Raw genomic sequence first — 12422 nt, 5'->3', positions numbered from 1 at the left:
GGTCTCCTGGGCTGAGAGAGAGATGTGGGCTATAGGTATCTGTTGGAGTGGGGTGTGCTAGTTCTGCATGTTGTCTTAGGAGTTGTCTCAAGAGGGTGAGGTATGGAAGATAATTTGCCAGCGGGGAAGAAAGGGTGGGTAACTGCTGGAGAGAGGCCGGCCGTAGACTAGTTCAAATGGACTGAGGTCTGTCGGACTCCGTGGGGCAGCTCGCAGCCAGGTTAGGGCCAGGGGAAGGAGAGTTACCCATGATTGTCGAGTCTCGAGTGAAAGTTTGGTGAGTTGTTGCTTGATGAGCCCGTTGGCCTTCTCTACTTTACCGGAGGACTGAGGTCTATAAGGGATGTGGAGTTTCCAGGTAATGTGTAGGAGGGTCACCACGTGCTGGACTACTTTGGAGATGAATGCTGGGCCATTGTCAGACTGGAGAGTGAGTGGGAGGCCAAACCTAGGAATAATGTGTTCAGTAAGCGTGGAAGCAACTATATTGGCAGTTTTCTCCTGTAGTAGGATAGGCTTCTCTCCATCCTGAGAAGGTATCAACGAGGGTTAAGAGATATTTGAATTTTTTATGTTTTGGCATATGGGTAAAGTCAATCTGCCAATCTTCGCCTGGTTGGTGCCCTCTTGAGTTGATGGCTTGGATGGGGGTTGCGCAGTGCGCCTTGAGGGTTTGACTTGAGGCATGTGGAACACTGTTGATTGATCATAATTAGGTGTTTCATGAGTGTGGGGCAGTGGATGAGGGGGCTTAGGAGGTTATAGAGAGCTCTGGGTCCTATGTGTAGGGAATTATGCTTTTAGAATGGTGTGGAGTTGTGTTTTAGGAATAACTAATTTATTATTGAGGTAAATCCAATTGTCTGCAGCTAGTTTGGCTGTTGAATCTTGTAATAGTTTAGTCTTTTCCTCTTGGGTATAATTGGGGGTATATTGAGGAGAAAGAAAATAAACAGAGGGAAGTGTGGGAGTGGAGAATCTGGCAGCCGATTTGGCAGTGGTGTTGGCAAAATCATTGCCAGCCACCACTGGGTTAGATGGAGTCTGATGACTTTTACAGTGTATGATGGCTGCTCTGGAAGGTGCTGATAAAGCGTCTAGCAGTTCGAGTATTTGTTTCTTGTTGACTATAGGGGTGCCACTGGTGGTTAGGAACACTCTCTCTTTCCAGATGACAGAATGGGTGTGTGCAATTAAGAAGGCATACTTAGAATCTGTGTATATGTTCACTGTTTTTCCTTTGGATAGGAGGAGAGCCCTAGTTAGTGCGATGAGTTCTGCCTGCTGTGATGTTGTTCCTTGTGGTAAAGGCTTAGCTTCTAGGACAGTAGAAGATGTAACTACCACATATCCTGCCTGTCTGTTCCCTTGAGAATTGATAAAAGAACTGCCATCTACAAATAGGGTTAACTGTGAGCCTTTTAAGGGCTGGTCATGTAAATGTAAGTGACTAGGTGGTTGGGCCTCTAAGAGTTCTGGACAGGAGTGTTCAGTACGAGGTTGCTTGAGAGGGTCAGGAAGTAAGGTTGCTGGATTCAGAGAGGAACAGATTCCTAGGGCAATGGTGGAGTCTTCTATGAACAAGAGGTGAAAGAGTTGGAGTCTGGACGGGGTTAGATGGCTAATACTTTTGTGGGCAATAAGATCTTGAAGGCGGTAAGTAGAGAAGACTGTTAGGTTACAACCTCTAATGAGTTTCTTTGCTTCTTGGGTTAGGCAGGCTGCTGCCGCTAGGGCGCGAAGACAGGGCTGCCACCCTTGTACGGTGGGGTCTAGTTGTTTAGATAGATATGCCACAGGGCGGTAGGTGGTGCCTATAGCTTGGGCTAAAAGGCCAACTGCAACTTTTTGTCTTTCATCCGTGAAAAGCTGGAAGGGACGTGGGAAGTCTGGGAGTGAGAGAGTAGGGTGTGAGAGAAGGCAGTTTTTTAGGTGAGTGAAATGTTTATAAATTAACTTTGGGTTAGACAAAGGTCCTTGGGGAGTCTCCTTGACAGCTGCGTATAGAGGTTTAGCTGAGATTCCGAAATTAGGAATCCAGTGTCTGAAAAACCCTACTAGGCCTAGGAAAGATTGGATTTCCTTAGCGTCTTGAGGAGGAGAAAGATTTTGTATTAGAGTTAAGCGGTCTGTGGTAAGTGAGCACGTCATAGGAGTGATTTCAATACTTAAATATATGACACATTGTTGTGAGAGTTGAGCTTTGTGTTTGGATACTCGGTAACCTTTGGATCCTAGATGATTAAGGAGGATTGCAGTATCTAAAAGAGAGTCCTGTCTCGTGGGACTACAGAGTAAAAGGTCATCTACATATTGGAGAATTTTACTATTGGTAAGAGGACAGGAGGCTAAGCTAAGTCTTTTGCTAAGGCCTGCCCAAAGAAATGGGGGCTGTCCCAGAACCCTTGGGGAAGCACTGTCCATGTCAGTTGGGTGGAGGTATGGGTGTCTGGGTCTTCCCATGTAAAAGCAAAGAGAAACTGACAATCTGGATGTAAGGGAATAGAGAAAAATGCATCTTTTTTAGATCCAGCACAGTAAAGTGTGTTGTGTTAGGTGGGATGAGAGAATGAAGGGTATAGGGATTGGGGACTACTGGATGGGTGGGGCAAACAGCCTCGTTGATAAGACGAAGATCTTGCACTAACCGGAAAGTTCCATCTGCCTTCTTTACAGGTAGGATTGGGGTGTTGCAGGGAGAATGGGGATGAGGATGTGTTGGCTGAGTAACCTAGTAATGATTGGTTTTAGTCCTCGTAAGTGTTGTGGAGAGAGAGAGAACTGTGGGCAGGTTGGAAACTGAGATGGGTTTCTAAGTTTTATAAGTATTGGTGGATGATGGTGCACCACAACAGGAGTGGAGGCGTCCCACACTTGGGGGTCTATAGGAATGGGGAAATCAGGAAAAGGGTTACTAGGATTGTTGGAGTCATTTGAGTTAGTCAATACTAGAAGTAGATGGCAGGTGGGGTGGGGGGCGCTAGCAGGAAAGGAGATACAGGCTTTCAGTTGACTTAAGACATCTCGGCCTAGCAGAGGAGTGGGGCATGAGGGGATGATGAGGAACGAGTTGCAAAATAGTTGTTGGCCAGGCAGCAATTAAGAGGTGGGGTTTTCCGAGGGCTGGACGGGGAGCCATTGACTCCTACAACAGAAATATTGGAGGGAAGGCTAGGCCCTTCGAAAGACGGCAAAACAGAGTAGGTAGCCCCGCTGTCGATTAAAAAATTAATTGTCTTACCCGCTACTAAGAGAGTTACCTGCAGCTGGCAAGGGTGATGGGGGTCCCCGAGTCCCAGCACCTTCAGTTGTCGTCCAGATGTAAGAGCTGGAAGGAGCTCCCAGGATCCTGAGAAGGGACATCACGTTGAGGCGCCATGCTCGTTTTCAGGGTGGGGCAGTCTGACTTCCAATGCCCTTCTTTATGGCACGCTGGGCACGGAGTTGTTGGCAGACGAGGGTTAGGACACATTTAGCCCAGTGTCCAGCTACTCCACACTTGTAGCACGGCCGCGTTGGCTCAGGCGGTTGGGGACTCTGGGGACATGTATCAACCCAATGCCCTGGGGCACCGCATTTATAGCAAGCCCCTTTTGTTGTCTTCGAGTTTCTGGGGGTTTTGCTCTCTGGTTTTGGGTTAAGGCTAGGCTGCAGAGCAGCAACTAAGGCTTGGGTCTGGAGCTGTACCTTCTGTTTTAGGCGGGCCTGTCATTGGGCCTCAGCCATTTCCTCCCTTGAATTATAGACCTTGAAGGCCGACTTGACTAGGTCTTGAATAGGAGTTTGGGGTCCATCCCTGCCTTTTGGAGTTTTTTCCGAATATCTGAGGCCGATTGTGAAATAAAATATGATGCTAGAATAGTGGCCCTGGCTGGGGAAGCTGGGTCTAACCGAGTGTATTGAGTTAAAGCCTCAGTTAGCCTGTTTAAAAATGTGGCTGGATTCTCATCTGGACCTTGAATAATTTTTTAGTTTATTAAAATTTACTACCTTATTTGAGGCCGCCTGCATACCAGCCAGAAGACATTGAATCATCATATCTCATCTTCGGTGGCCTGGCTGGCCTACTTGATAGTCCCAGTCTGGGTCTATAGAGGGGACTGCTTGTTCCCCTAGTGGGAAGGCAGGGTCTGTTAAGTGTAGTTGGTTGGCATGCTGCCTGGCGGCCGCTAGGATGCGCTCTTGCTCCTCAGGGTTTAGAGTAGAGGTAAGAATAACCTGGAGATCATGCCAGGTTAAATCGTTAAGCCTGGCAAAGGTATCTAAATTCTTTGGTGTAAATTGTAGGATTGGCAGAAAAAATCTCCTAAATGTTTTTCAATTTTTGAAAGATCTGCTAGTGAGAAGGGAACATGAACTCTAACTACGCCCTCCGTTCCGGCCACCTCACGCAAGGGTGCTAAGACCACAGGGGGGTTGGATAGCGTGGGAGTAGGAGCAGGGGTAGTTACACAATCTTTAGAGTGGGTATGGGCAGACATAGGCGAACTAAGGTGACCAGGTGGAAGTGCTGAGGGGTCGGAGGGAGGTGTAGTCTCAACAATGTTGGGAGGGACCGAGGAGGAGGGCGGAACAACAGCCAGAGCGGAAGAGGAAGGTGGAGCCGAAAGAGAAGGTGGGGCCAAAGCGGGAGGGGGAGGTGGAGTATACGGCGGGAGTGGAAGGGAGGGAGGGGAAGTAAGGTCTTCGGGCAAGTCAGACAGGAAGGATGACTCCTCCTTTTTGGACTTTGTTAGGCCTGCGTCCTTAGCCAACATGACTTGGGCCAAGGAACACTGGGTACACAAGTCCAGACGAGAACACAAGGCCCAAAATCCTTGTATATAGTTAATTTCGGACCACTTGCCTAAGCGTCGGCAGAAATTACCGAGGTCAACTAAAACGTTACGGTCTAGAGTGCCTTCAGGCGGCCATTGAGACTGGTTGTCTAATTTATATTGTGGCCACGCCACAGTGGAGAGGAACACCAGTTGCTTTCGCCTAAGATCTTGTTCTAATTGTAAAGTTTTGAGATTTTTTAAAAGACACCCTAAAAGGGAGTCTCTAGGTATTTTGGATTGGGGGTTTCCCATTGCCTTCCTCTCGCCTATGGGCGGAAATGGAAACCGAACTCTACCTGGCTACAAAGCGTCCTTTGGAGCCACTAGAGACCAGTGGGAGGCTCCTGGAGCCGGAATATAGATTACCTCTAGGCGGACGTCTCCATCCTTGACGGGTCTCCCATGGAACAAAATGGAGTTCCTTTGGGCAGCCGTCTCTGCCTTTGGGAACTCCCCTGTGGGTCACCTGGTGACCGGAAAAAACTTTGGGCCTGCGCAGGACTTCTGGCCAAGGAGTATGAGAGGGAGGCAAAAGGTACTCACTCCTAGGAGCCTTGGAGGTGTGGAAAGCGATGTCTAGGTCCTGGTCCGTCCACGGCGTGGAAGGAGGAGGCTCCTCGGACCTTGGGGGGCCCTGGAGGAGGGGGTCTCCTCCCGGGTTTCGGCACCAACTGATTTGCTTTATGCAACCACCAGAGCCGGTGCCAGAGGAAAAGGCGAGTAGGCAAGATAAAAAGGAAACTTTATTACGTAGCCAATGTATAGAAAGAGGAGACGAGGTTCACCGGTCTCCGGCGGTGGAGGCCGAGGAAGTCGCTCCGGCGTTCTTGGGCAAAGTTCCTAGGTCCGCATATGAGGAGGGGGCTGAGGAAGTTCGCGCTGCGCGCCTGCCGGGAGTGGCTTTTCTGGGAGTGGGAGGGCAATAGGTGGGACACGGGCGTGTCGGGTGGGCGTTCTGTAGGTGTGGCCAGGTAAGTCTCGGTCTCTTCGGATTGACGTCACCTGGCGCATGCCTGGTTGATCTGCACCTTCCTGGGCGCCGGCTACATTTTTGCGCGTACGGGAAAAGTTGGTAATGAAGAACCTGGAAGTACGCCATCTTAGTCACCTTTGTTCTTTGTTTCCCTCTCCCTCCATCCAGACAGCTACTAGCTGGAAACAGCATCTCAGTGAACTAGAGCGACCACATTAGGAGTTTTCCTGCTTTAGGAGAGTCCACAGCACCAGCGAGGAGGGGCAGCACTCCAGCTTTCCAGGAGCAAGGGGCAGGATGCGGCCGAGGGAGAGGGGCTGTTGAGGAAAGGAAGGCCGCAGGCCCTGGGGATGGTGTGAGGCTCCAAACACGTCCAGGTCACTTCCCTGGGTGGATGAAGCAGACAGTGCCACCACCAGGGGCCCTTTAGTTAGATTAGGGTCTTGGAAGTCACAGAAGGAAGTCAGCAGCAGCAGGCTAGGACTTTTCTATGTATAAAGAAATCAAATGGTTTATTCTGACACCTTGTTAGTGTGTAACAAACACAAAATGTTAAACTAAGGGGAACCACTAATGGCATGTTTCCTTTCCTTTCAGATGATAATTTATTGTGATGTTAGAGAATTCAAGGTTGCAGTAAATGGCGTACACAGCCTGGAGTACAAACATAGATTTAAAGAGCTCAGCAGTATTGACACGCTGGAAATTAATGGAGACATCCACTTAGTGGAAGTAAGGAGCTGGTAGCCTACCTACACAGCTGCTACAAAAACCGAAATACAAAATGGCTTCTGTGATACTGGCCTTGCCAAATCGCATCTCACTGTCATTCTCGTTTATATTGTTAAAATGAGCTTGTGTGCCCTTAGGTCCTGCTGGGTGTTCTCAGTCCTTGCCATGAAGTATGGCCGTGTCCAGCACTGAATGGGGACATTGGGGGCAGCAACACTTACAACCAGTTAAAGCCACTCTGCCCGCTCTCCTACTCTGGCTGACTCTTCAAGAATCCCATTCAACAAGTATTTAGGGAGTACCTACTATAATACAGTCGCTAACATGTATTGAGCACAGATTTTTTTTTTTTTTTTGGTAAAACTGTGCAAGGAGCTGGAATATATACTTAGTGGTCAAACAGACCAGTATGTTCCCTGTTCTCTTGAGCTTCGACTCCTCTGCTCTATTGCTGTGCACTGCTTTTCCTGCAGGCATTACATCAACTCTAAGGGGTCCTCTAGGATTAGTTATGCAGCTATTAAATCACCCGAAGACACTAATTTATCGAAGACACAACTCCTTCCTCGGTAATCACTCTCATAACCAGTGCACTATCATATCCCATCATTGGGAGGACTAATGTTGACTTACATCATTTTCATTATCACAATAAACATGTGGCTCTATTAGCTGCAAGCTTTACCAAATAATTAGCATGACATCTGAGCACAGCCCAGAAATTAAGGCAAAAAACCAAAGCAGAACAAGGAAATGGTGCTGAAATTAACCTGATGCCAAGCCCAAGACAGCTGATTTCTGTATATTTGAACTTAGGGCAAATCCAAGTCTACACAGACTCCTACAGAAAGCTTAAGGAAGAGGCAAGATGCATTCAATTTGAAAGGTATTTATGGGCAACAAAGTAAGGTCAGGATTAGACTTGAGGGAGTCATAAGGCAGGCAGTATCAGAAAGTGTACACCAACTAAGAGACCCACAAAGCAGGCAGAGGTAATATATCTGTTTTGTTCCCATGCAAATCACCACTCAAGGCCTCTGTTCTTCTTAAGATTAGTCCATCATCATTAGCAACTGAGATCAAAGCACTCTTCTGCTTTAAGTGATTAAAATCAAACCTGCATCAGCAAGTTAAACTGTTGCATTTCTGTAATTTTTCTATTATTTGAGGGGAGCTGGCAGAAGTTCCATGTATATGGGATCTTTACAGGTCAGCTCTTGTTACAGGAAATTTCAAAGGTTTGGGAGTCGGGAGGGAAAAAAGCTTGCTCAGTGAGGATCATTTTATCACATTAAACTGGGGCGGAACTCTGCCAGGATTTAGGAATATTTTCAGAACAGATTTCAGTAAGATATTATTTCTATCCATATATTGAAAAGAATACCATTGTCAATCTTATTTTTTAAAAAGGACTTAGTGTAGAAATTGCTAGCCCTTAATTCTTTTCCAGCTTTTCATGTTAATTTATGCAGAGTCTCACCAAGCTCAAAGACACTGGTTGGGGGTTGGGGTGCCGCAGGGAAAGCTGTAGAAAGCAAGAAGACTCCAGAATCCTCCAGTTATTTTTCTTCATAAAGACCATCAGAGTGCTTAACCAAGCTGTTAGAGACTGTGAGGCATTTAGGAAAAAAAAAGCCCACTCACATCATTCCTTATAAGTCTTAAGTTCATTTTCATTTTATGTGGGTAAAAAAATTTAATAAGCTATTAGTATTATGAATTTTATTGAGACATTTCTTAGAAATATGCAATTCTATACGAGCAAGCTCTGTCTCTGAACTGCAAGGTGACCTTTTGCTTGCCACATTTCTGCATTAAACTTCTGTATTAGTTTCAAAGGCTTTTAAACTCATTGCGAACATTCTATGGGATTGTTCTTGATGCCTTTAAAAAGGGGGCAGATTTAATTTTATTTGAGCCCTCACTTTCCAACTTCACCATGACCCAGGACTAGAGATTAGGGCACTTGAAAGCACTGAAAAAAATCTACTGATACTTACTGTCTTAGACAAGTAATTCTTAGTTAACCATCAATGGAATTGGGTTCATTCTTAATCCGGGAGGAGCTTCCTCGTGCCACCCAGTGTCTCTGGGCCCTCTGTGTGAGCAGCCAGGTGTGAGCTGCTTTAGAAGCAGCGTCGCCCCCGTTTCCCAGAAGGATAAAGGTGACAGTCACACTCCTGGGCTAAAAAAAAGCATTCCAGAACCACTTCTCTTGATAGGCACAAGAAATGAAGGCTGAGGTTCGCCTACCCAAAATGAAAAGTAGGCCTTACGGTCAAAAGTATTTCTGTTGATTGCTAAATAACTTCATTTTCTTGAAGTAGAGAGCAACTTGGAGTGAAATCTGCAACACAGATACCATGTATATGAGACACTGCTATATAGAAGAGTTAAGGCTTACAGTGCAAATGAGGCGTCAGCTTTGGGTGCTAAAAGTAAACAGGTCTGATATTATTACCATCAATCAGGAAGAGAATAATAAATGTTTAAACAAACACATCAGTCTGTATAAAAATACCATGTATCATTTACTCTTTCTGCAGCTCTATACAATAGGCAGGAGAGGCTTATGTGGTAGCATAAACCAGGTGAGAATTTTGTAAAGAAGTGATAAAACATTTGTTAAGTACCACGTAGGTGTATTAAGGCACCAAAAGTAACATGGCACCCAACACCCAAAAATAAAAATAAGAAAAATCAGAACTCTGAGTAGAGTATGAAACACCATAGAAAGTCTTAGAAATAGCTCTGGAGCGGCTCTCCCAGGACACTTTCCAGTTGCTGAATAGTCTTTTGGCACTGATGTTCTACTTCTTCACATTCATCTAAAAAAAATAATAATCAAAATTAAAATCTGAGTCCGTCCGCCTGCCTCAGTTCTCATTAGTTGAACCTTAATATCTTTCATTCTCTGGCAGTCGTTCAATCAAGAGTGAAATGAAGCACATTAACAAAGCAGGGGGTGCCACGGACTGCCTCCCTCCACACTGTTCCTTCCACCTTCATTCCCTGCCCACAGGCTTGCACTGGAAGCTGAATAAGAACCGCAAAAACTCAAACTTCCTAGGGATGCCACCCCTTTAGTAGCTCACACTTCCCCCCTCCAGGAGCTAAGAAACAAAGAAGAATGTACTTTTTTAGCTTAGATAAGCAGTGAATCAGTTAAGTACTGACCTACTTGCTCCACCATCCCTCCCTCAATAACATTTACTGTTATTTCCTGGGCCTAAGACTCTATGTTCCAGATCTGTCATAGCTCCCTATGTCACACTCACGAGCTTGTGATCTTTGTCAAATAATTGAAACCTTTAAAGCCTCTAGTTTCTTCCTTTGTAAAACAGAGATAAAATGTTGTGATTTTTAAGTGAAATAATCCATGTAAAGCACCTAACATGGAGTAGTGAAGGAAAGTCGCTTGCTACTAAAAGTGGACATCCTACTGCATCCTTAATGCCACTAGGCCTTTCCATTAAATAACCTCCCATGTGGGGACCAGAACTTCAGTCATATAAATGTACGAGGTTAATTAAAAACACTACTGTAATCTGCTTGTATGATCACAAAACACCACAAAAGTAAAGACAGTGAAGATTACACTGTAAACGGACTCTCAAATGATCACGAGGCAGTCACTTCGCAACTCGCTCCCTCCACCCAACTCAAAACAGGAGCTCGAGCCTGCCTGGATTTGAGACTGGAGCCGCCTGTATGAGGACTGGATCAACTGTTAGTCATGTTATATCCAAATCTGCATTATCATTGGGCACATTTTCACAGAATTTTACTGAATTATTCCTTAATTGTTTAATAGTTGGGAATAGTTTGGGAATTACCTTCCATCAACTCTGCTAAGAAAGGAATGGATTCTGGCAGCAAGACAATATAATTCTCCTTTAGTTTTTCAGCCAGTGCTAACACAGTAATCAAAGCAGCAAATCGAACCTGAAAGGGATAAAAGAACAAAGAAATAAAAAGTAGTGTTACTGTATTATCTTAAGAGCTGTACTGACTGGAGACAAACTCTAACTTTTTAAACTAAACATTAGTTCATATGCATTTATTCACCTCATTCAGCTTTCATCTTAGAATACCAGTTTAACCATTTGGGAGCTGTTTGTAATACGCATAACCTTATAAATCAGTGTTTTCCAAACTGTGTCCTATGACTGCAAATCTTTAATGTGAAATGTCTTTTTATAATCTCTTCCTTTGAAGAAAAAAACCAATAAAATAAAATACCTCACGCAAACTCAAGTGTGTTGCCAAATTTTATTTCACTGGAGCTCGCCAGCCCACTAGGCTGGCAATACAGTGCCTCTGGCCTCCTCTGGCGGGTCTCCCCACCCAGAGCCCCTGACTGTGGTCACCACCATAGTTGTATTAGGGGCCAGGACACTCGCTTGGGGAAAGTGCCCATCTCAGCACTGAATAAAAAATATTCTGTGTCACAATATCCTAGTTTTGGGGCTTTAAAAATGTCTGGGTGTTCCTCACATGCCTTGTCTATGATAAGGAAAGCAAGCAGTAGTTGGGTATTGTTAGCTTTTGAAACAAAAGCCCTACTGGTCTTCTAATTTTGGGTATTTTAAAGAATATCTGGATAGTACAAAGTGAATTATTAAAAAACCATTTGTAACTACCTAGATTCAATCAGGACTTCCTTGATTTGTGCAATCAAAGTAAAATATTACAATAAATTTGACGCTGCTACTTGTATAAAAACCTATGGTTTAAAATGTGGGGGTTCATGAAAATAGTCTCATTGTTAGCATATCCTAATAAAGAATTTGAACTAATAAATCCTCTTAATAAAATTCTGCTTTGGGCTGTTATATCCAGTAAGGTTCTAATACAGTCATTAGTTTGAGAAATGGCGACTCATTGCTAAAACAGTTTGAAATTTGTGACACTTGGGTGTGGAATTTTGACTTATACTTAACCTACTTATAATCAAACCTACCATGTTTTATTTCCACTGCCACCACTTACTCAACAAGATCATAAGCCTAGTATCTATAAACAACAGAATGTATTGCTCTAACTCAAAAGACTATTCTGTGGACAAATTCAATGCATCTCTCTCTGGAGCACAATGACATTTCAATGGCACTTAAAAAACAAGGAATTACTTCAAGTCTTTGTTAGTTAAAAGTATTTAGAAAGTATTTTGGTACTTCTGCCCAGTGCACCATTGGGGTGGGGATAAGGGCATAGCTATTCTTTACAAATAGCCTATAAGTAAAAACCAAAATTTTCTTAGGCACAAATTTCTGCCTAATACAAAAGACTGGACCTCTAGTACTGGACGACAAATAGCAATGTTCTTCCCGGCCAGTTTACCAGGGGCCTGCATCTGTGACCACATGCAGGCTGTTTAGGCCATGCAGTGAAAAGCTGCGGTGTCAGTACTTGTCACCCAGTTCCTAACCTTAGGCGAGGCATCTCTGGTCTTTAGCAGAATCTGGTAGTTCAGCGGTTTCCAAAGAGAGTCATCCGCCATGGCCACCGAAAACTGTGCGATGCATGGTATCAGCTGCTTTGTCACCCGTTCCTGGAATTTCTCTTCTCCCCCAAGCCTGTTTTCCAGCTATGAAGACACAAAGACTTTCAACAACAGGTCTCATTTCTTTCTTCTGTTTGAAAAAATACCCAACATATACATATTTTACTATCTTTCATGATATAGCAGGTTCAAAAACCAGGCATTATTCTAATACTGTCTAGGGCAAATGTATTGCCTTCTGGAACTCAAATGGAATTTCATACCCTTTACCATCGCCCCTTTCTCTCCAGCAGAACATCTTGGAGGAGCCCTTTCCTCCAGAGGGCAGCCATGCTGTGACGTGTTCTCAATGAGGCCCAGTTAAAACAAATGAATACATTAACCATGACAC

General features: G+C 44.7%; 2 protein-coding genes across 5 annotated transcripts in view; one reads left to right on the top strand and one right to left on the bottom strand.

The window, feature by feature from the left end:
- The window catches only part of LGALS8 (galectin 8), a 44250-nt gene extending 33473 nt beyond the window's left edge, over positions 1 to 10777 (top strand). For all 4 annotated transcript variants that reach the window (XM_023216198.1, XM_031935435.1, XM_023216200.2 and 1 more), the window contains one exon: positions 6391 to 10777. In XM_023216198.1, coding sequence (XP_023071966.1) covers positions 6391 to 6540 — 150 coding nt within the window. In that variant the 3' untranslated portion in view covers positions 6541 to 10777. The remainder of the gene's footprint in view (positions 1 to 6390) is intronic.
- Positions 8174 to 12422, bottom strand: part of HEATR1 (HEAT repeat containing 1) — a 58590-nt gene continuing 54341 nt past the window's right edge. Inside the window, exons 43-45 of the mRNA XM_023216197.2 lie at positions 11957 to 12115; positions 10362 to 10470; positions 8174 to 9353 (exon numbers count right to left, since the gene is read on the bottom strand). Coding sequence (XP_023071965.1) covers positions 9265 to 9353; positions 10362 to 10470; positions 11957 to 12115 — 357 coding nt within the window. The 3' untranslated portion in view covers positions 8174 to 9264. The remainder of the gene's footprint in view (positions 9354 to 10361; positions 10471 to 11956; positions 12116 to 12422) is intronic.

This window comes from Piliocolobus tephrosceles, chromosome 1 (assembly GCF_002776525.5).
Source record: "Piliocolobus tephrosceles isolate RC106 chromosome 1, ASM277652v3, whole genome shotgun sequence".
In the NCBI taxonomy this organism is placed as follows: domain Eukaryota; kingdom Metazoa; phylum Chordata; class Mammalia; order Primates; family Cercopithecidae; genus Piliocolobus; species Piliocolobus tephrosceles.
The sequence above is the reverse complement of the archived record's forward strand: the minus strand, read 5'-3'. Positions and strand labels throughout refer to the sequence as shown.